The sequence below is a fragment of the Phallusia mammillata genome, chromosome 3, assembly GCF_965637545.1.
Source record: "Phallusia mammillata chromosome 3, kaPhaMamm4.hap1.1, whole genome shotgun sequence".
Classification (NCBI taxonomy): Eukaryota; Metazoa; Chordata; class Ascidiacea; order Phlebobranchia; family Ascidiidae; genus Phallusia; species Phallusia mammillata.
Window position 1 is genome coordinate 21,657,575 of NC_137254.1, and position 24,508 is coordinate 21,682,082.

The 24,508-nt window shown below is 36.4% G+C and overlaps 2 protein-coding genes across 5 annotated transcripts; one reads left to right on the plus strand and one right to left on the minus strand.

The window, feature by feature from the left end:
* The first annotated feature begins 869 nt into the window (after window positions 1-869).
* LOC145217442 (uncharacterized) lies at window positions 870-5,250 on the plus strand. 2 transcript variants are annotated; one of them, XM_080084708.1, is made up of 8 exons: window positions 870-944; window positions 1,078-1,256; window positions 1,409-1,553; window positions 1,763-1,947; window positions 2,081-2,243; window positions 2,311-2,462; window positions 2,571-2,691; window positions 4,931-5,250. In XM_080084708.1, the coding sequence occupies exons 1-8, from the start codon at window positions 884-886 to the stop codon at window positions 5,176-5,178; spliced, it is 1,254 nt and encodes a 417-aa protein (XP_079940834.1). In that variant the 5' UTR covers window positions 870-883; the 3' UTR covers window positions 5,179-5,250. The 2 variants fall into 2 exon arrangements, with proteins under 2 accessions (XP_079940834.1, XP_079940836.1); XM_080084710.1 differs by having other exon boundaries at window positions 4,943-5,250.
* Window positions 5,251-5,776: 526 nt separating this feature from the next.
* LOC145217441 (acid-sensing ion channel 1C-like) lies at window positions 5,777-23,800 on the minus strand. 3 transcript variants are annotated; one of them, XM_080084706.1, is made up of 13 exons: window positions 23,507-23,800; window positions 21,495-21,648; window positions 20,763-20,895; window positions 20,400-20,517; window positions 11,953-12,100; window positions 11,603-11,730; window positions 11,295-11,451; window positions 9,894-10,011; window positions 9,662-9,754; window positions 8,902-8,993; window positions 8,351-8,439; window positions 7,563-7,647; window positions 5,777-6,908 (listed from the first exon to the last, which is right to left on the minus strand). In XM_080084706.1, exons 1-13 carry the CDS (start codon window positions 23,765-23,767, stop codon window positions 6,367-6,369), a joined length of 2,118 nt encoding a protein of 705 aa, XP_079940832.1. In that variant the 5' UTR covers window positions 23,768-23,800; the 3' UTR covers window positions 5,777-6,366. The 3 variants fall into 3 exon arrangements, with proteins under 3 accessions (XP_079940832.1, XP_079940833.1, XP_079940831.1); XM_080084707.1 differs by having other exon boundaries at window positions 23,659-23,751; XM_080084705.1 differs by lacking the exons at window positions 20,400-20,517; window positions 20,763-20,895; window positions 21,495-21,648; window positions 23,507-23,800 and adding exons at window positions 13,398-13,599; window positions 14,262-14,464; window positions 14,750-14,902; window positions 15,284-20,389.
* Between the last annotated feature and the right edge of the window lie 708 nt (window positions 23,801-24,508).

Genomic DNA, 24,508 nt, shown 5'->3' on the forward strand with positions numbered 1-24,508 from the left:
TAGTCAACCTATTTGGCTGTCTGGCACGAATTAGGAAAAAAGGAAGGCCAGTCTTCCTTTGGGCGTTGTGCTACTCACACCGAGTTGTTTTCTGTCCTGTCCTACTTTTGTTTTGGTTGAACAGTTGAACTTGTTGGTATTGTAAGTGCGAGTTGTTGTATGCAGTTTTATCGTTTCATTAAAAAAGCCGACTTTTTGTAAAACAGCTTGTGGTATCTTTTTGGCTTAGTGGTCAGCCGCTTTTGCATGGTTCATGCCGTTCTTGAACTAGGGAGGCAGTTTTGGCATAAAATAGAATTAGGCATAAGGGGTCGATTGGGGTTTAACATCGCCATCTGATCTTTCAGCCAAATCCAAAAGCTGCCAAAATAAGTCCGTCACATTTGTATGCAAATCATCTACTTTCACAAACTTTCCAACAAGGTCAATATCTGTACTGTAGCCTACACATTCAAAGTACTGTCACCCTCACAAAACCTGGCGCCGCAGAATTTTAAATGGGACTAGATACGAGTCAATAGGTATGAAGTTCCAAAAAGGACAAAATTTGCATAGTCAAGTTCCTGCCCTACTGGTTATCTTTTACAAAGTCACGAAAACAACACCGATGCAGTAAAAGACGTTAACTGCTCTACAGTCATTTAAATATGATGACATAGTAGGCCTACTTACGGCAAAGAGACCAGAAATAAACTGATTCGAGACAGGAGCAACCAAATTTCTTATCCTTTTAAAGTTGAGTTTATGCCGACTAGATAGTAATACTACTGAATAATCATGTTTGTAAATTAATAAGGTTTATTCGTAATACGCCCATATTGAATTGAAACTTTCAGCAAATTTTATGCTTTATTCCATTTTAAGAAAAAAGTTAGGTCTCAAGATGCTGAATTTGGAGATATACGTTGGCTATTTTGTCGTTTTCGGGTTTCTATACAACTACGGTAAGCAGCCCGCAAACATAACGAACTAAAAGTGCAGCTTTATAATATTTTTGTAAAAATTCCCACAAAAAATAGCCTACATGGGTTGTGTGGAACTAACGGAAGTAACAAGCCTTTTGCATATTTATTACAGCGGCAATGTCTCAAGCAGGTTTTGGTCAAAGATGTGACACACAGGGATACAGAGATGAGGAAGTATTTACTATTCCACAAGGAGCAATTAAATACCACGTCACATACAGATCAAGACTTCATGATCATGTTTTAGTCGTTCCACTACATGGCGATTTGGGTAACAATGGAAATTGTACGGTACGTAAACTGCGGGTGATTACATTTTGAATCAACTGGAAAGTTTCAACACAATTTGTTTGACATTTGTATTTAACCTATAAATTACAAAGATTTGATCATAAACGCCTCTCACAAAAATTGATTATAAACCTTATCTCCTTTCTTTGCAGATTGGAAACGGTCTGAACACAACGTTCGAAAGATTTGAAGCCGACAGTTTGAAAAACCAAATTGTAAAAGCAGGCGGAAATACTTTAAACATATTGTGCAACCTTGGGAAAAACTTCAAAGGCTTTTCAATCAAAGCAAGTGGATGTAAGAAAAATTTGCCTTTTTAATTGCAAATCATAATAGTATTTTCTTGCGGTAATGAATTTTCAGAAATCTGCCTTAAAAGATTTTTTTGACTTTTTGTGATCTTTCTATGCATCATTACAACTACATCAGTAACAAAAGTCGAAAACCATAAAAGTCAATTGGTATGACCTAAATTTGAGTTCAATTTTAAAAACAATAATTTTTAGACAAGCAAAGCAACATCGAGCGAATTGAAGCTGGTAAAAATCCCATACATATACACTCACCGAACTTTCCACAAATCTACGGAAGATATGTATTTCGACAATGGGTTATTACTGGTCAACATCAATGCAATTTCACTTGCAACTTCAACTACTTCGGGCTACAGAATGAATGCGACATTGTCATGGTAAGCAAATTTACATAGGCCTACCGGTACTGTTTTTAAAACAAAAATGTACTGTCGTTTTAAATTTTACCTTAATTAGTGGTTATAGGGTTCCATTTCAACTGCTCACCACTAGCATTTTTGTTTTTTGAAGTTACAAACTGACGGTGGGGGACCGAATGATCAGTGGACGGGATTTAAGGAGCCTTTTGAATTCCACACCAAGGGAACCTTACTGCACCTACAGTTTGTCGCGTACGGACAAGAAAGATATCCACAACGGCAAAAAAACGGATTCAACCTAACCATCAAATCAGGTTGAGCGCAGCACATTGTTAATTAAGGTGGGCTATAAATTAAATATTTTTTAATGTTTACTTTTAGAGTGTGCTCTTCCAACGACACCATCCCCGGTTTGTTTCTCGCTGGACCCACACACATGCAACGCAAACCTGCATTGTAAATTAGTGACAATCAACGAAACCTGCCGTGCCATTGCTATAATAAAAAAGACAACGAAATGCAAACTACCAGAAGTAAGTAAAAAGACATAAATAGCTACACCAGGTGAATGAGTAGGCTAAACTTAACATCCGTGTAAAGACTGGTTGGCCTTAACCCAGCAATCATGTACTGGTGTGTAGATGTTACCATGGACCAGAGCAATCTGTATTGGAAAAAGATGTCTGTATCACTGTTCCGGCGTTGGGAAGGTTTCCGCAAAATCACTGTGCAAGGGTTGTTCGACAACCACAAACACTCTAGGTAAGATATATGATACATGTTTTGTTGTCTATATATCTGGTATAGGCTACTGGTTTGTTGAAATTTGTTGACGTTATTGCCGCTTATTCAATTACATGGATTTGCTCTCTTGATTAATCAAATTCCTTAGTTGGCGAAGTAGTTTGCTGAAAAGCACAAAATGCGTTGTTTCGACACGAACTTTTTTGAAAATTCGGTCGTTCAACTCATTATAAGGTACCTGAAGGTATATAGGCCCGGAAGGTAATAAGGCCAACTGCTCATATTTTATTGTGTACAAGAAAATTTTTTTCCGTTTTGATGTAATTTTAAAATATATATATGTACTTAAAATGATTTACAAAGTTTTGGACCTGCAAGCTGTGTGCAATAGTTGTTATGACCAATTCAAATTTAGACGTGTTTGTTTTCAACTTTTTACAATTGTTTTCATAAGAATTGGTAACAAAAATGGAAAGATTGTGTTATCAAAATGAAAACTTTTAAAGATATATTAGTAATGGGGTCATTTCAGTTAAATTGAAGCACAGTGGAAATAAGAATTACTTCAAATAAATTTGATTACGGTCTTGTTTGTCAGCCATTGCTTGCAATAAGGCCCAACACTTTTTTGTCATATTCTTAAGTGTATTTTATAGTAAAGGCGACTGATATGCACAAAATTTGCTTTCTTAGGGAGACAAAAAGTCCGAATAAGATGTTTGTAGAAGTAATCTTTCATTTAGTTTTTTTGGTTATGGACTGTCAAGAGGTCGTTTATTCCTAGTTGTTAGTACCTTTAAATCAGGGGTCTCCAACACGCGGCCCGCGGGCCACATCTGGCCCGCGAGTCAATTTTCCGTGGCCCGCGGTGCGTTATTAGCAATTTGAAAAATATTATTATTTCGTTAAATATGACCAACTTTTTTGTTTTACTCACCCGTCGAGTGTTCAAGAAAGGAAAAGTAACGAAACTTGAACTGGACACACCAATATATCACTATGCGTTAAAAAGAATGAACCTATGTGATACATAATTATGATAAAATAATGCGAACTTGTGTGCTGGTCATCAAGTGTAAAATAAAAACCGTTTAGTTCTTGTTTACTGTGTAATTTTATTTTATGGATGAGGAACGTTTATGCTTTTGAAGACCAATCAACATTTTATTAACATTTGAGCAGGCCGCATAGACTCTTTTAGGTGCTTATAGGACGATTTTCATAAGAAACAAATTGAACTCGCGGTCAAAGATAAATCCAATGCTAAAATAAATTTTAACCTGCTGAAAGTAATTTTCAGTTTTACCACTGCAGCGTTTAGGATTCATTTCACCTAAATATTATTTGCTTGGTAACGCATTTCAATGATAAACTTATAAGAGCGATTTGTGACATCACAGACAAAACTATAAGATATGAATTATGCGCAAACAATTGCTTTCATTGTTAATTGTGATGAAATAAAAAGCCTTAAACACAAAAAAGATTCCAAAGACATAACCTCTTGAAGGTCAACGAAAAAAGCGCCTTCAACCATTAAAGAACCCAAGACTTTGGTTTGGAAAGAGCCGGCCTAGAGTGTTAATAGAGTGGTGTACAGCTTGCAGTATCAAGGTCTTTTAAAGCATTTTGACATCCAAGGGCGCATGTGGCCCGCGGCTTCAAGGCAGTTCAAAAATTGGCCCGGGACAAACTTTGGAGACCCCTGCTTTAAATTAACAACTATATGTCTAAGTTAACAATATATGTGGTGTATAAAGTAATGGCGTTGCTTGTTTGATCTTTATTTTGACAAAAGCAAAGTATAAATGAGTCTGATTGGTTTCTAGACTATTTTTGAAAACAAGAAAATGTTGGGCTTTATTAACAGCATACGCATGTATTAAGATCCAAGTTTTAATTTTTTTTAAACTGTCATCCTACAAAAACAAAACTTGCAAACGTCCTCAAAATCTAATGGATGTTTAATATGAACCTCTGCAACCATCACACAAAATTTGACCTGAAACTCTTAAATTGTTTTTCAGTTATACGCAATAGTTTTTTAAGGGGCCTTGATACCTGCAAGTACCCTATGTAACAAATCGATGCCTAAACATTATTCGTTTTGTGCAGACTGTAGGCAACATAGTAGCTATAATATGACAAGCAATATTAACAAACACTTTTTTTAAAGCAATCTTATTAAGAAAGCCATAGTGGTTTTGGTTTAGCAGAATATTCCAAGAGGAAACGTAAAGCATTTAATAGTGTTTAGAGTCTTTTTCAGGAAATCCAAATGAACGTGATGTTCTTTCTCGCATGTCAACAGTACTACTTGCATCAAGCCTAGTGGTGCTTGCAGTAATTCTTATTTACTTGATCAACATCAAGCTGAGAAACAACACAAATGCTATAATCCATTTGAGACGCCGCTTCTCATGCAGATACGGGGAAGAAAGCAGACCAATCAGCCAACACGAAGAAATACAACCAAGACTCAGCCACAACGTTAATGTTGCTTAGATACAGACTGGGTGATATTGTATTTTGTTTTTTCACCTTGTACTAAAGACACGTAAATATTTGTAACATACATTCCTTTGTTGCTTTTTGAATTTTCGCTTGTATAGTGATAGAAAGGAAGCCCAATCACGCCTGGCTTCAAATGATTAATTGTTCAGCAAATTAAATTTATACATAAAACAAATTATAATGAAAAAAAAAATTAGTTTTTTAAAATAAAACAGCTAACATCTTCTCACAAAAAAGTAATCATTAAGTTTATACAATACCTGTAATTGTACATACTTACCATTGCAAAACAAATTGTGAGTGAAATCATAAATGTCACATCATATGCCATCATTTTTTCCAAAGGATTGGACAACATATACCAGGTGTTCAAATTTTGGCAGCACATTTTGGGTAAACAACAAGAAATCTGTAAAAAATAAAATTAGAATTAGAATGCGGAAGTGTAAAACAAGGCAAAAACAATCTATGCTACTTACTTTTTCGAAATTGTTTGTGTTGAAAAGCAATTTGCAGTTTAGTTCAAAAAAAAATTAAAACACCCTCTGAACTTGTAATGTACTTTAAGTCAACAAGAAACACATTGTTCTCAGCAACTGCGCAATGTAATTAAGCAATAAAACGAATAAAAAATGCGACATCAGTACACAGACCAATTAAGTACAAAGGTCCAAGCTCGCCAAATTACTGAGTCAAAAAAGGTTTGAAACGCAATGGAGAAGCAAACATATCCACTGTCGAATAACAACATTTCATTCCAGTCAGTACATCTATTACACGAAAATTTACTTGAGTTTACCACTACCATCAAAATTGTGTCGTTGGTAAACATTCAATTTCAGGTGTAATTGTTTCATTAAAACACACTTTGTTCAAAAGATTTCTGCAGGAGTTTTACTGATTTTTTGTCATATCCCTTCATGTCAAATTTCTGAATATGTACGATTGGAAAATGGTAAACTTGGCATTACTCAAGCAGACCTAGTGTCTCAAATAAAAAAGGAAACACACGAACACGAGAGTTTGCCAGTGATTACTCAGTTGGAACTGCAAAGGTTAACCACACATCGGTAAGAATACATCCAGTGTGTCAACTGTATGGAATTGTCTTCGCTTTACACTGGTGATTGGGCGAAACGCATTGTTTAGGCAAATTAAGCCAAAGTTTCCCAGCAAGTCCTAATGGATATCGGTCTCAACCGATGGCGAAGCGTCATATTGGTGAACAGGACTAGTCAGCATAGAAGGGTTAGTCAGCAAGGAAAGAGGCGTAAGCGGGACCTCTCCTACTCGCTGTGGCTGGTATTGGCTGCTCAGATATGATGATCCGCAAAAACCAGAATCAGCAGCAGTGGTTTGCCCAGGGAATGCAAACCTCTGCTTTGCTTCGTCAGATTGCCACTCCCTATCAGGCGTCCTGTAGAGGTCGCTGTAGCTGTGACTGGTCTCTCTAGCGCCACGTGCCGTACGACGTGACAACTGTGGAGCTTCGTTGTTGGGGTTTGCTGCTGGTTTTGTATATTCTGCGGGCGGTGGGGGCAGATCTGAAGCACTAAATGTTTCAAAGTTGTTAGTGTTGAACTCTTGGAGGGGCGAAAGCTTGTTGCTGTATGCGCCCGGAGTTTGACGATCGCTTAGTGCGTTTTTGTCATTGTTTAGGTGGTTTCTTCTTTCCTCGTGTGGTTCCTCTTGATTTACCATCTTGTATCCATTGTTGAGATCTGACAAAAGTTATGGATACATTTTACGCCAATTGCAAAAAAATAACATTTTAAAATTTTTGGCTGCGCGTAATAAAAATAATTTCAAACAAACAATTTTTTTTCGCCAATTTAGAAGTAAAATGTGTTTCCTCGTTTTAAAAAAGTTAATACCGTTGGTTAGGTAAGCTATGTTAAGTCTAGATTTAATCGTTGTTGTTTTGTTTATGCTTGAATCAGTTTCATGTATGACTGATTTTGTCCATGTGACAAGTGGCAATTTGCGTGGCCTTGCACTCACTCTGTGCTGATGTTTATGTTAACTATTGTATGTGTGTTCTGAAATTATTTTTATTGATTATCTCTTTATAACTCTCTATGACTAAGGCTTTAAAATAAGTTTGCAGGCTATTTTGTTACTGATTACAACATTAAAACGATTTGTTGCTATCACATTTAAGATAAATATCAAAAACGATTTAACATGGACAAAATATGAAAACTTCAACTGTATATAACAGTTTAACTTCAAACATGACAAAAACTATAGTAGTTTATTGCATTAAACCCGCAAGCCTAATACAGTGAGACGAGTCCAAACATTAAATCACATCAATACAATATATATATTCGGCTCAACAATTTGATTAATCAGTAAGCACGAGACGAGTTTACCTCTTTGATTCTGAAGCTCACGTCGTAGAGATTCATTCGCGGCATGTCGCCTCGCTTTTCTCAACTTTTTGCCCCACGTTTTATCCTTTAAACACACAAGGAGTAGGTGATAAAACGAGAAATGTGTGTTCTGCATGCGTGGGTATCGATTACAGATGCACTAGTTGCGCAAAAGGCTGTGCACATGTGGCTAATGCTCTCATAAGAATGTTAACGGTTGTTCAAGGCGTGCTGATCTGTGAATCAGTTTTCTACACAGATTTTGGTTATATTTACCAGTCAGTTCTATTTCTCGCCACAACCAAGCGGTGCTGTTATATTCTTAAACTGAAAATTTCGTAGATCCAAAACCAGATTTAACTAGTAAGTATTTTCGTCGCACCGTACCAATACTGACAAATTAAAACTTTTAACGTGAAGCTAAAACAAAACGTGAGCAATTGTGTTTGCGTGTCGTTAACTATGATTCACTTCCCAGGCACGGTCTGGGAAAAACAACGCATTGCACTAGACTACTAGAGGATGTGTTAATACTTTATTAAGGTTTTTGACATTATTAGAAGCTGTTTGGTGTGTTGAAACGAAGTAACATGTCATTTTCATGATTCACTAATGACATATGTTTGTTGTAGAAGCCCCTTTGCGGGATTTCGGGATTTGTATAAAGCCAGAGGAAACATGGTAATTCCCACACTGAATCACCATTTAACACGCAAACATTTTAAAGACAAATACATCGTTGTTTTGAAACGCAAGTGACCTTTTGGGCGTTAACGCCACATTCTTACCTTGACGACTTCGTAAAGATAATTGAATAGTTCCAGTAACGTTAAGATGCTTGCTCCGATAAACAGACCCATTTGTCCTCCGATATCACCTTTTAATAGAAAAGAAAATATATATATTTAGACTGGCGTCCAAGTAACAAAGTGTGTACCTCATTTATATTGACAATCTTTGAGACTGAGGCACAGGTTTATTATTTTAACTAAAAGACTAACGTTAAACTGGTTATTGTCGGCACAAGGTTGCCTGTTATTGAAGAAACAAATAATATAAGTTAGTAACTGCAGTATGTCGGGAGAAATATTGTTTAGAACTGGAAATTATGGTGATTCCACAATTGCTGTGACCCTAATTCAGGCACAGCAAAATGAAGTTTAGAAAAATTTACTGTGCCGTTGAGTTCACATTCATTACAAAAACATTACTAAGGTGGTACACTACATACTTTGTTTTTCCACGATGTTGTTTTAAAACAAGCCGGTCAAAAGGGTAACGTTAACACAAAACATAGTCTTTTCACAGCAATGATTTATTGATAAAAGAAAACTCTTACCAAACAGTCCGGGTATCTCGTAAGCCACTTTTTGTTCAATCGTTTCATAGTTGAGCGCTTCGAAGAAGATGTTTAACTTGACAAAATTGTCTCTGAGGGAAAAAACACAAAAAACAGTTACAAACCGAATACAAGCACAATACCCTTATGCTTTAAACAACACCAGTGTTTTTTTTATCATTATTTTACTGCAGTGAGTAATGGTAATACACCCAGAATACACAATAAAAGCTCGACCCTATAACTTTGTTGCAGGCATCAATAAAAAAAAATAATTCCTTTGGTTAAAAATGATTGATAATTTTACCACGTCTAGATTATCTGCCAGTAATAGCGTTTTTAGGAAAAACGGTTATCAGAAAAAAATTCTATTGCTTAAGATCAATAAACAGGGTCTAACTGCAAATTTCGGGATAAGTTTATTCGGGTTATCCGTATTCTTGTGCTAAAGCAAGTAACCATATTGATTACAAAAACCAGACCCCGGCCTGCCTGACGAGAAATCGAAGTCTATACAAGAAAGGCTTTGTACTGTCGTAAATAATAAATTAGATGCGTTGATGAGGTAACTGAACATGATTTTACCGAAAATCTGACCCACACTGAAACTCTAGACTCAGGATGTTGGATTTTGACGGTTAAAACCTTATTGTGTTTTAGGTGTACATTTGTATAACACGGTACAAAACGGCTGCTTCGTTTTGATTGACATTTTAGTAAACTTTTTTATATTCTTAAAACTAGTGATAGACTTTCTTACTTGACATAGTCTTCCGTCTTTCTGTACTTATATGCCAAATAGCTAAGAGCTTGGGTACTGGGAAGGCGTAGATTAGAAGTCTCCAAGTTATATCTGCAGAATGTAAACAAAATTATTAACAACTCTCATATTGTTACCAAAGGAAAATAGAAGAATTATTTCCAAATGTATTGTAGAAAAAATTTGCATAACAATCCTTGTTAAAGCGGCTACTTCGTACACAAACCATTACCTCGTTACTTCACAGGGTGTTTCGCAGACACAAATCTTGTCATCAACCTTGACCAGGTAATCCAATGCTGGGTCGGCACACTCCTTATATTGCTCTGGAGTGCAAAACGGGGCATCCCCTAAACAAACATGTTGGTCATTACACTTGGAGTACGATTTAAACACAGTGTTACACATGTATTTCGACAACCTACATTGCATGCTGGTAATATAGCCAGTACTCGAGTAAAAGTATTCGTTATCGGGCAACATCGGTTTATCGTTCTGAGCTTGCTTTATACAGTGCAAAGGTTCCTAAAAGTCCAAGTTAAGAGCAGCGAGCCTTCCCCAGTAATTTCGGCGTTACATAAAAAAAAACTCTTTTCTCGAACAGGAATTTAGGCTGAAAATAGAACTATCTATAACCCGTCTTTAGATCATACATATGTATAGCGTTAAAATTTATTTTAAAAGTTCAGGCCACCACTGAGATAGCAGTCTAAGATGCTGTTGCCTTGCCACCCCGACGCGTTTAGCGTCAAGTTATTTAAAGTGCTGCTAAAACTGAGTAGTCATTTAAATAAATAAAAAAAGTGACATTTACAAGAGCCATTTGGACCCACATACATTGCTCTGTCATGCGATGACCTTACGAAAGATTTGAATTTTTGTAAGTACACAATCGCAAGGCAAAATTTTATGCTTGGCAGCGTGCATTAGGGTCCCAAGCCTGTGACTGAAAACCCATTCCCGCATCTTACCGGGAAACGTTGAAGAAAAGACGCCTACACGTAACAGTCAAGAACCGAAATATCAATAAGTTTCGATTTTCGAGCAACTGGGCAAGACGTAAAACTTATCTAGCAGCGTATCGCGGAAGAGTAGAACATCGAGTTTCGGTCTAAGAGCCCTAAAATAGCAGTTAGTGACGCACATGTTTGACAGGTTGTGAATTAGAGATATGTAAACCTCCCGAATAGTATTTGGTTAAATGTAGATTAATGTAATGTAAATCGGGAAGAATGTTTTAAACAAAGCCTACATTTTTCTTTGTTCCTCGCCAATGCTCAATATAGGTTTGCCAAGCCGTTAGGTTAAAAAAATTTCCGTTGGGCGACTGCGTGCCTTAACGACAAAACTTGATATTAAACAAGAAATTCGGCTTGCTTGTTGTTATACTATTTGGTTACATGTTTACGAACGATGCATTTTAATCAAGAAAGCAATTTCAAAAGCGGAAAGTGGTAAGGCCATGTGTTTACTTAGCAGTACATAATGACAGTCTCATAAGATGAGAACCAGCAACTCGACAAGATAACCACAAGCCATAAGCAGTTTGGAGCACATAATTTTTCAATCAGTTTTACAAAATTTGTCATTTGTCACATACATAACACAGTGTAAAGTTTTTTTAGATTCGCACCTGGCATGTGGACCATTCTGCAGTTGCAGTTGTCGAACACGAACTTTGTCTCACAAGTGATTCGACACCCGGAAATGCTATAGTTCTTAAAATGCGAATGAACCGACTTGTCAAAGTCCTGGACACAGTTTCCCCATGGCTCCGGCAAAAAGGTTATCTTAAACAAAATCAACGTTTATTTCCAGAAACACGTATAGTGCCTTATCACAGCAGTTGGTCAGAAAATAAGTTACTCTCAAATCACTACAAGTTGGCCGAGACATACTTGTTGTAAGAGTTGCTTACAGATATATTGTTGGAGCACTTACCCTTTGTTCTTGAGTAGCAACCAAACTTTGAAAACCTGGTGCAATACCGAAACCAAGCTCGTGTATAAATGGAGGCTCCGATTGAACGTGGAGCTGAACTTTAAAACCAGCCTCTACTGATATTTCGTCTGCGAATAAGATAAGTAAGGGTAAGAATAATAGAAAAGACCAACTTTGTCAGTATGACCTTTAAAGGTACAATGTCTGACTATATTATTTAATACAACTATTGTTGATTAACAGCAAAAGATGTACGGCATGTACAGCCCAAGTTGTTATAGTTTTCACCGTAAAAGACGATAAACATTTAGTTATGCTGACAAGAAGTTTAAGTATTGACATTTATGTACCTGTTTCGTCCCAAACCGGCATGTAATCGTTCTGCTGGGTGTCAAGAAGTAACTCTAGACCGTTGTCAATTCCTCCTTTCAGCGTTTTCAGTGGGCTGTATTTCTGTCCTGAATTGAACGTGTAGCACTTTCCGTAGCGTGTAAATACCTGCAAAAAATGTTAAAATTTTAAAGTTTCAAAAGAGTTTTTGACCCGCAGCTATGTATATACCAGTAAGTCTCTTTACTACATCGGATACTTAATAGACAATAAACATTCTTTTGTACGATGAAACATAAATTGGTTTCAGTTGATTCAGGAATAGCCGTTGCCGGAAAAGAGCAAACCAAGTCACCTGCCACTACTTTTATCAAGCATTATTAGTTAAGAAGGAATATAACTACCCGAACAGACGAAAAAGGCGACATGTTTTATTGTTATGACGTTCCGGAAAATGCTTATGCCATCATAAGTGATATGAGGCTCATTCAGTCGCACACGTTTAAAAAGAAAAAAAGAAGAAAAACGATTGATAAAAGGGTGCAAACCGGAAACTTATGTGTTCCAAGGTATCATGACATTTCAAACAATTGTTAAAATACCATTTATATATAACTTGAAAGCCTTTATTTCTTTACGAATCAAAATAACAGTCAAGCAAAATATTGGTTATCAGAAGGTTGCTCTGATGCAATAAAAACAGAACTGATTATCCCTTTCATGTCAAGTCATAAGCGTATATGTAGGTCAATATTCACACCAAATTATTGACTTTGGCGAAAAAGATGAGCTCATTATACGGAAAGCGCAATCAATTCGCTGGTCACTGCACAACAAAGGAAACATGAATTTTTTATGCGCACAGCGGGGGACAGTGAGGCGACAAAAATGTATTTGTTTCGCAACAGAAACAACCAGATGTGCGAAAACATAAGTAAACCATATTGTATGATATAAAAGTAACAATAACACGTTCTTAAATGCAGTTATTCTGTAGAGTTCTCATTAAAAAGGCGTTAATACGAAGGCAAAAATAGACCTATCTCTTCCAATACCACAACAGTACTTTAATGTTTATTAAACCTTCACTGTATTGATTGAGGGACTAATTGCCCAGAAATAGAATTCGAAAACAAGAGTTTAAATTAAACAAACAGATTAACTTCCAATTCTAAAACAACACATGTCTAACAAACACACTCTTATAGTGTAAAGTCGTGATAGATACAAGTACACTGAAAACAAACAAAATCTTCTTATTTTTTGTATCTCAGTGAATTTTATTGGAAACCGGGTTCCATTGGTTACGATTTTTTACTAACGCTGGCAAAACACAACGACTGGCAAACCCAAATTTCTACATTAAACAAACTTTTTGAATAAGATTGTTTTATTTTGCACAGAATAATGCAGATTGCGACAATCCAAACTATTTTTTTTGAAACTTAGGTTCGGAAACTCTTACCGTTGTCCAGTCTTTGTACGACATACAATCCCTTCCCCTGTATTTGCAACTTTTAACCATATCCTGAACCTGGTGACCGGTTCTGTCGTAAAACTCAGACATGTTAAAGGTTGTTGCAGTTGGAGTATATCTCTTGCGTAAACGTAATATCTCTGAAATTTTGCGTTTTACAATGGGCCATGTTCGGTTGTCTCGAAACTGTCTGAAAAACAACAACAAAAGAATGGTAAATAAAATGTTTATACTGCTTGTGAGTGCAGTGAAGATACTGTATGTATCTGATGTCGTTTGTACCTTTTAGTACGCTTTTTTGTCAAAAGTTGAGAAAAGTTAAATAAGTAAGCCCCAGACAGTGCACACAATTCCAGCTTCAAAGGTCTTGTTGGAGCAGCTTGTGAGAAGATATTGGCCGTATGGGCTAGTGTATCAGTGTACATTGTCTGCAGTATACTTATCATGTATTGACTTGATTGATGTTTTCATACAAAAGCAGTATTATATGGTATTTCATTGGGTCCGATATTTTGTTTCACACTGAACCGTTTCAGAGGACTGAAGAAGTTTTTGATTAACTTAACGTTTTTCGCAACGAACAAGTTGCGTTAATATAAATAAATACATTTTCCAGAGAAAGTTTTAATGCCTTATATCATTTTAAGTGGATTAAAAAGGATTAAAAACCTGTCCAGTTTCAACAATGTCACGAAGTTGTAAAAAGGGGCAAAGGGAATTACAAAACCAAATTGGTTTCTTTGTCTTTTAGAACAGAGCCGTAACAAAAGTCACAATACAATGAAAACTCATTACAATCCTTCCAAATTTCCAAACCTATAAAAATGTATTGATTTACAAAATATTTTTTACCTTTGTTTCAAAGTAAAGTCGGGATTGAAAAGACGAAAAATATGTTCGCCCGTGTAGAAATAATCGTCCGTTGAGACCACACTCAATCGAAATGAATTCATGTTGCAGATTGTTAGAGCAGGGAAGTCAATTTCAGTTGCTTCCTCCTCGTCAAGCTTGGTTACATGTGGTCGAGTGCTATAGTAACTGTACCGATCGTACGCCTGTGAATGCAAACAGTTTTTGCCACAAATCTAACACAGCTTTTAAAGCATCCCAATGTTAATCGTCAACAACTTTTGCAAAATTTGACTGACTTTTTCCTGTACGAATTGTAAAGTTCAAACATTCTAAGGTCAAAAAAGACGGCCCATTTTACGCAATAACATGATGAAAGCCAATATTGAAGAGTTTTGATAAATGACTTTGTGTCTCGTATTACTGACTAAACCTAACGTTAACAAAATTGCATTAAGTATAAACCAAAAAAGATGAAAATCTGGTCTTACCTGGTACAAGAATAAAAACAACGAAGATGTGAATGCGATGGCCCACAAGGCTTTACGAAATGTGAACCGTCCATTAGTAAAAATATGGTTTATTCCATGCAATGTTGAGTTGGCAGCAAAGAATGTAAAATCTGATGGCTTTGGTTGGCGATCCTATGGAAAAAGTACTGATAAGAAAGATGAATTAAAAAAAGTACATGTATTTCAACAAACAAAAAAAACTTCCATTAGCGAAACGACGCCTAATACCAAAAATGTGCACTAAAACAACCGAATTTTCCCCTTTCCGTTATAAACTAGACCAAGTAAACGGAATAAAACCATTTTGCAGGGATAGTTTTCGTTGAGCTACCATTCAAGTTTATAGGCTTTCAAACAGCAAAACAGGTAGATCGATTTTTAGTCAGATTTTGTCTCAACTAAAAGAGTAAGCCAAACGACAAAATAGCGTGACATTTGCTGGAAAAGGAAAATCGAATCATCACGCTGCAGATAACATACGGGCGTGGACCAGGCGGCACAATTAACACTTACTTCATCTTGATTACTCGAATTTTGCGACAGCTCTGCTTCCCTCGAGGGTGACTTGGGCTGATCCAAGCGTATCTTTTCATCGGGCGGCACATTAGAAACATAGAAGGGTTCCATTGAGTACGATGATGGTCGTGTTGTGTCAGTGCGTCGGGTTTGCTGCTGTTTTTCCCTTACATGGTTTGTTAGCCTCGGAAAAGTGCTACTGCCTTCGTAAGGAGGCATATCAACATACAAGGACTTCTCTGATTCAATGGTAAACCTATCTCCGGTGGGCTCCATGCTGCAACAAGTGTAACCTAAATGTTCTTTCCAGGTGTTACAAAACGAATATACTGTGCCACTAACACATTTTCCTTTTGTTACTGAATAACCGCCATATAAAACACAAAATTGAAATAGAAAACGTTATTACTGGTAAACAACGTTTCAAACTTCAAAAACTTTCCTGCAACATTTTAGAATTTTCTGAATAGAAAATGTTAATAAATTTTACTGAGGTTTTTAATGATCTTTCGTACACAAGCTTTCGTTATTGTCTGCAGTGGCATGACCGTTAATCCTAATCGGCCATCTTTCATAACTATCACCTCGCTGCAGCTTAAACGCTACTCAAAACATTCATAAAACAGTTAACTGGTGACACTTACTTTCCTGAGTAAGCCTGATCAAATTACCTAAATCCTAGCAAGTTATTGACACAAACGAGCCGAAATCGTTTAAACAAACGAATCATAGCACCGAAAAATCCCTACAAGCAGCGCAAGATTAACGGGCATCGATAAGAAATCGCAAAAAAAAATTCTGGGCCAAAAAGCAATGCGCCTTGGGGAGAAGAAGAAGCAAGTGATCGATCGAGAAGCAACTTCGATCGAGGTCGAAGACCGGCGGGGAGACAAAACTGAAATTGGCGATGGTGAATTGCTCATTGGCGAGAGGTCGGCGACCCGCTTCGCCACCGATTAACTTCAAATCACCAACGACCAACACCAGTCTAGTCAAGCGCAAGTGCGGTGACGTTCGGGAGACAGATGTCTACCGTTGGTGCTATTGCAAACTTAAAAGTTTTGGGAACGCGTTACAGCATACAAAATCGTCGGATAAATGCGTTGTACCCAAAAACATTTAAGCAACACCTTGAAATCTTATTTTTTACAGAATAAACTATTGCGATTCCAATTCTCGTAAAATCTGAGACAGAGTTTTGAAATTGTTCTAAAGTTGCGTTTGTAAATATTTGTCCCAATGTTTTAGTTTATAGACAGTCTTTTTTAACCCAAACCAAAAAACATCTGCAAACCAAAGCAAATTTTTATTTTATCTCCAATTTCAAAAAAAAAACTGAAATTATGACTAAATAGTGACTTAAAGGGATTGGGACGCACGTTGACTCAAACAGCCTAACTTGATTTATATGTTTTAGGCAGTCAAATGTCTCACAAGGCGACCATATGTTCGCCTATGCACAGAAGGTAACAGAATTAAAAGCGAAAAGGTTTAGAGATGTCAGGTATACGGCAGTGTATATGGCGTGATTGGCAGGAGTTACTCCCTTTTGTGCCATTGTATTTCTATATGTGCAGATTTGTAACAATGTAAAAGACATAAACATTCAATATACATTTTAGTCGTGGGTTTTCAATTGTTATTTGTTAGGACAAAGTTTTACCAGAGCGAATAAAGTACTATGCGAAAAATTGATGTTTACAAGTATTCTACTATAGCTAACTAATACTGCAAGGAACTCAAAAAGTTGTTACTATTGATAGCAGAACGCTCACTCGTTAAACTCAATTAACGGGGAAACATAACTAAAACACTTTTACTTATTTTACAAACAAAAGCCTAAACACTCTTCGCATAAAAAAGTGTAAAACATACAAGAATTTGCAAAAGGCTTTTGGGTAACAATATTTCCATGCAACATTTCATTAAATTCATACTCAATTAGCGTTCATCGTAACATAATAATTTGATAAACTGTCACCACAAATAACGAATACTAGAGAATGAAAACTCATCATCTTTCAGACTTAACATACCAGGCCCAAAATTTACCATTAATTTTTAATTCGGTTTGGGTTGGGTTCGGAACCCGGGATAAGGCATTTAAATCATTGAATAATGGAGTTGCGCGATTGCACGAGATCGACAACGATAATTTAATTTAAATCGATCGAACACAAGGAATACAGGGATCTCGTTTCAACCGACCAGCACTTGGCCTAGCGTACACATGCCGAAATTGCAAGCAAATATGCTTTGAATGGGAGGGATTTTACTTCTGTATCATGAGTTTAAGTTTGTTTAGAAGACAGCAGATACGCTCATTTCGCACTGCTGGGGTAAACTTCGAATATATGACCACACATTAGTGCTAATTAGAAAAATGCGTCAGGGTCATTACACTGCAATGATGAAAGTTGTACAGTATAAATAGCCTTTTTTAATAAAATAATTTCACTGCATTGCGGTTCGGAATGTTGATTTTCTGTTTATGTTTTTTGAAATTCAGAAATCGCATGCATAAATTTTGAAATTGCTCCCATTAAATGTTACAGCTAGTTCGTTACGTAACCAAATGTGTAAAAAGTCAACGAAGTTCTTCTAGCCTGAGTATCGCTGAAAAGCGATTCAAGGGTACTCTCAATGTTAAAGGCACAACCATTTGACAGCGTCGCTTAGCAACGACACGGTACAAGCATATTGTTCCGCCAGGTGGCAGTACAGTACCAAAGCAAATGTTGTTGCGGATGAACCATCCCAACAAAACACATACGACACGCTACACAACATTACCCCACGCTATATTTGTTACCGAGTCATTTTACTACCAAGAAATGAACTAATTTTATTCGGTTGGGTAAGTTTAATTTCAAAACAGAAACAAAACTTTTTTTTCTCGATCGATTGGTCAACTCGTAAAACTAAGATTCACTGGAAACTGGCGGATCCATAAGGTTAACATTGAAAAGGGCACAGCACAAAACGGGAGTGATTAAAAATTCTAGGTGCCGATAAAGTAGAAAACTAGTCATTGATTACTGAATTAGGCTCAATTAGGGCGTAATTCTGGTGTGAAAATTAAGGTATAATCGAATTCAACAAGTGTAGTGATTTTCCAAGAGCGTACAAAGTGAGCAAATGTAATTTATGTGGGTATTTTACGTCATAGAGAATCGAAAATGCGGTCTAAAATTTACAGTCACGTTCAAACTTTAAAATATGTTTATCAGTTTAAATCTAACATACAAGAGTTAAACAAACAATGAAACAACAAAAACCACTTCAACAGAACTGTTACACAAATGATAAATAAAGCTTATATGTTTCATGTCAGCGAGATTACGAAAATGTATGAGTGAAGTGGCTCGTAACAAAAAGAAAGAAAATGAGTTTTGCTTTGCTTTTGAACAGGGATCTTAGTAATGCTTAATTAGGTCGGTGCGTGACAACATTTTAGGCTGATACCGGAGCAAACCGGATTTAAGCTGCAGACAATGTCAAGCAAATGTCAAAGTTAAATACTAAGAAAAAAAAACTTGCCAGAAGGATGTTTAACTATAAAACTAAAATTTAAAAACAAAAGTCTTTGCCTTGCTTAAAACCATCGTACGAGTACACGTACAGAATTCAGTTAAAAAAATAATCACTAAAAAAATGGTTGCTATTTGTTTGTTTTTGTTGCAAAACGTGATTTTCCCTATTTTAATATGTTTATATTCTGATGAAACGTGGGTAGCGCTTGGAAATTTTTTGTTGCGCTTTAGAATTATTTAGTTTGTTACCATTTCAAACCAAATTAAATATATGGTGGTATCAGTCCAACACAAAACAAAACGTTTACCGACATATTTCTTTGAAACCCAAATAACAGTAAGGTGTATACTCAGGGTTGCCATACCGTCCTTATTTCTAAGATTTGTCCTTAATTTGAAGGGTTATGTCTTAGAAAAGTTCAATGTCGTTATTTCTAAGAAATGTCCTTATTTTTAACTGTAGTCCTTATTTTGTCTTATTTTCAACAATTACTACAGTCAAATCCCTGCTACAAGTAGAAGTGAACCTACACCTGGCCTGTTGTGAGATGCACTTAGTATTTTTTACGAACAACGAGTTGCTGAAACAGATTGTTCTTGCAAATATTATGTCATGGCTCGTATAAATGCAAAGATTTGTTCAAAAACAATTGTTTCGTTTCATATGAAAATTTAATTTTTCGGTTGTCCTTATTTTTGGTTTTAAGTCGATGGCAACCCTGTGTATACTGTAGGCATGTATTGGGATGTTTAATACAAGGTCGTAAAGTGGCAAAACCTGCTGTGTAAAGTTAATGTGACATGAATCGATAAAAACCGAATGAGTCGAGGTTAATTTCAAATTCCTTTGTTTTCCCTGGTCCCGAGTTATTAAATTAGGATCCGCGGGATTACCCCAGGTTAACCTGCGCATCAATCACTAAAAATGTGTACTAGAGACTTGTTGTTGTGCTAGCTCCCCAGGAAGATTAGGCCAGATGTTTGCAGCGCTGGATAAATTAGACATGCTTTAGAGCGGGGAATCTCAAACCCGTGCTGCAGTGTTCCGTGAGAAATTTTCAAGTGTGCCGCGACAGCTTTCGAAATTTTATGTCATGCTGGTGTGCATAGCAACGTTTCAAAGCTCATAATTTTTGTCGTTGGTGATAAACAAATTTGCGGTGTAAGTTTGGTGAAGTAAACTACATTTTATCTTTCAAATTTGCTGTAGTGTAAAATATTTAAAAATCAATAATAAGAACAACAAAACAACAGTAGTTGCACACAACTTTGTAAAGCAGTAAGAAACAATACCAACTCTAATTTGTTGTAATTTCTAAGAGGATATTGATTTAATTTGTAACCTCAGCAAAAATAGTCGTACATTTCTAAATATTTATGGATTTTTAAAACTGTACTGGACAATGAGCTGTTTTTTTGAAAAAAATCTCTAAGCCAAAGTCAACGGTTAACAGCAGTGTAGGTGTTGTATAAAAGTATTTTTTTTTCTGGAAACGTTTAACGATATCTCGGTGTGAAAACTGTTTGACTGTTGAAATGTTACTTCAAACCAGTGCAAGAAAATGTAACAGCGTTGTTACCTCAGAAAACCAGGTGTGATTACAAATGCTTCCTCTGTACTTGCAGTTCAACAAAATTTCTTCAATGTCATGTCCAGCTCGGTGATAAAACTCGGACATGTTAAACTGTCCCTTCGGGCTGCAAAAAAGGCAGTCTGTTTAAACCTTTCGTTTGCGGCCACGCAGCTTTTTACTAGTACAAGTTTTTCATCAAGTTCAAGTTATTAGGTTCACATCAAGTTGTTCTTTCAGATATAAAGTAAAAAGTATGGTCGCTTTGAGTTTATCTGTACAGTTCATAAAAATATTTTTGGAAGTGGCCAACAAACACTATAACTGTTTACAACAGTTTTGACTTCGTTTGTAGAGAAGCTAAAAACTTACATGAAATCGTTGTTGAAATTCGATAGCCAGTCCATTCGTTTCTTTACAACTTGTAACCTGGGTTGTTCGACGTCGTTATAGAATTGTGGCTTAATCAATGTGTCGTTGACGTCCAAAAATCCAAGAAGATTGCCTTCAAATGTACACAACAACTTAAATCAAACATTAAATTTCAGGTAAAAACGGTGGAAACAGATTTCAACACTGCTTGTTATTTGATTTCAAAACTGCTGAATATTTTTGTCGCTTAACATGAAGTCTTTGTAACAGACAAACTAATAAATAGTGGTCAACAGTCATTTAAGCCGGACTAGATTCATATAGATCCTACATGAAGATTAAAGTTAAACTTTTCTAATGCTTAGCGATAAAGTAAGGGTTTGATGTGTCGCAGGAAGGCTTGACATGCCCGTGGCTTGTTGCAGCAGGCGTTCAATCTTAGACACAGATTGAAAGCGATAAATAATTGATGGCGAGTGTCGCACGGCCAAATGCTTGCAGATTAAGGCTGAGGGATTCCCGCTAACTATGGCGGTAAATTCACAGGTATCGAAAACGTGAAAACAAACAAGATCCCTCAACGATACAAATTAGTACTTGTTTGCCTGTTAAGTTCACTAAAAAAACATAATCGAGGTTTTTAGAGGGCAATGTCTGTACCAGTTGTTAAAATCCGTCATTTTATTCGTTTATGGACTCAAATAGACATAGTCTTCGAAAACTTGGACTTACCAACGTGAAATATGTCATTTTTAGTAAGTTTACTGAATCTCAGTTCGTTCATATTACAGATGGTCACTGCTGGAAAATTGAGATTCCCTGCTGTTACTTCGTCAATACGCGTCACGTGTGGGGAATTCAGGTAGTAGATCACACGATTCGAACTCTGTGTAAAAAAAACATCAGTTGAACGCACCTGCAGGAAGTGACCGACCAAAACACACAAAAAAACGCCAGGAATATCCATGCAATTGGTATTGGTTGAATACCCAGTTTAAGTTGAACAAAGTTTCTCAACTTAAACTGCTTGCGACTTTTGTAGGCATTGAGATTTTTTTCAAAAAAACCAGGACATTGGGCCACCAAGAGAAATTAAAACAACAAAACGCATTAAAAACATTGCGAGGTTTTTGTATTTTCTACTTCAACGTTTAATGGTGAGAAAAATTCATGCACGGTCCGATCTAAGAAACAAGTATCTAATTCTTACCACTGTAGCTGGCGTACATCCATTATTCAACTGCCAATTTTGAACAATAACAAGAGTACGAATCTATTGTTGCGTCATTTATGTGTGACGACATATTTGGGACGTGATAAGCACAGTTGGACAACAGGCATTGTAACGAATGGATTAAAACTCGGTCTAATAAAACGATTTGATGCTGGTTTCTGCATTTACAACCGGTTTGCATCGGTTCAACGAATTAAACAAAAAACTGCAAAAGTTTATCCAGTTATTAACGCTGCGTTTTCGCAGTTTTATCCATGTAACGTAAATCGTGACGACCGCATCATAATCAATACTGACATCGACATGTCACTAGGGTACGAAAAGAATGAGGTCGTAATGCGCTGTGGCATTGATGCAGATCGCCCGACCACATTTTACACCAACCAGCCGCCTCTGCCCTTTAATCGGATTATAAATGTCCAGTCTTTGACCTGGTTTGAGTGAGTGATAAGCGTAGTGAGAATGGTGAGTTAATAACAAGCAAACACTTTTTGAAACAGAGAAGACATTGCTGTTCTTAGTGCGCAGACCGATAAAAAAGTTAAATGATAAATAAAAATTAGAATTACTTTTACTGCAAGAAACGTTTTAGCGTTGAAAATCGGGCATTAAAAAAGTTAGAACTTACTGAAATCTTGTTACCAATGTTATAATTTAATTATAAATAAAAAAGCGTCCAAAGTTATAAAATGACTTCAAGTCACAGTACCACACACTGGACTGACCTATTTTGTATGTACACATTTGGCTTGTCTAATAAGTTGCGTGAAAAATGATGCATTTTTTCCGAATACAAATTATCTTCCAGACTTTGTAACACATTTTTTTTAAATAGACCAGTTATTTCCAGGCCACAAAATCCTAAAATATATTGCATTCGTTGATAACTGCGTCAACATTAAAACACGGTTACTTAAAGAGCTGCATAGAAGTTTTGTAGTCAGAATAAAATCGTCAAACCGATAGAAACAGAAAATGTAAATAAAATCCGCTTTGACGCATTATCTTAGAGACGACCTTGTGAGCAATTTTAACCCTTGACCTAACATCACTTGCCAGACAAAAACTAATGCAACATTCGAGTTCCGGTCGAGGATTAACTATGAATGAAAATTGGGTTGTCTGAGTTTATTAGGCCACGAAGCGTTAAGATAAGCCGGTTTGTGTTGGTGTGCGGCAGACACGTTTCAGATCAAAACAGGAATAAATTGTTGCTGATAAAATTAAAATGTGAAAATTTAAAATAAGAAAATAGTTAGTTGTTAGTTCAAAAGTACCGTTGCTTTGGCTGAAATAAAAAAATAAACCGAATTATTGTCTGATTTTGAGTGACAATACGATGGCCATATTAAAGAGACATTGACCTATGTAATGAAAGACATTCTTTGCTTTGATTCTTATAAAGAATGCAACACCTTTTGACGCATCAGCCCGAAAGTTATCACTACTATTCATTATAATGGCAAACATAGAATCACCCAACAGCACAACAAAACAACAGTAATCCAACCTGAAGTAAAAAGAGCGTAAAACTGGTGAGAAACGCCACTGTCCAAGCAAACCTCCTCAAGGACGAGTGATGCAAAGCGAAAATGTGGCTAAATCCATGAAGAGTGGAAGATGCAGAAAAAACGTGGATGTTAGAGGGTCTTGTAGATTCACCTGAATCGTCGCTGCTAAGACTAGACTCGTCATCTTTGAAGCGACGTCGTTTAGAGGATTGATCAGGCAGAGTTGCAAGGGGTAGTTCCTGGTTACCAGCAGCTCCCATAGTTAAGCTACACGCATGCGATTCTCTATAAACGCTGAACAGATTTTTGTTTGTAATTTACAGAGTTAAAAGTTTTGAAATAAACACTGATCTTTCCTAATGTACAGAACACGGTACTGCTCGCGTTAATTTTGAAAAGAATAAGTACCCTATATGTTCTGTTTTGCCACCATCTACAATTTACGTGGTAAAAAAGACCCTTATTACTACTTCTTTGTTTCTATTGATTTTCAAGATACATCGTCTTCCAAAACACAAAACATACTGAAAAGCCCTTACAAGTGCCAACTAGAACAAACTTGCCAACGCATGATATACATGATACACTACTTAAACCACGCCAAAAAGGTTACGTATTGTGTGTGCCTTTGTTTTGGTATAACAGTCACACTTATGGTATTAATTTCTACAAGACTTAATGGAACTTTAATACACGAATTTAAGAACCAAATGACGCATTAGGACCTGCTTTACACCTATTTTTTTAAAAATTATTATGTTCCATGCACATATCTATTTTTAAAACAACTCTTTCCAGAGACCCTGTTCTAAAAGCTGTTTAAACCTAGCCAAGCATTTTCAACTGATTCTCCTTACTATACACTATGGCCGATAGTACAAAGTATCGACGTCTGTGATTTCATTCATTAAAGCGCATTATAACATCAATACCGAATGGCAGGTTTAACTGACATTAGTTATATGGGAACTGTCAAGACAAATATTGCAGGCATGTCCCCA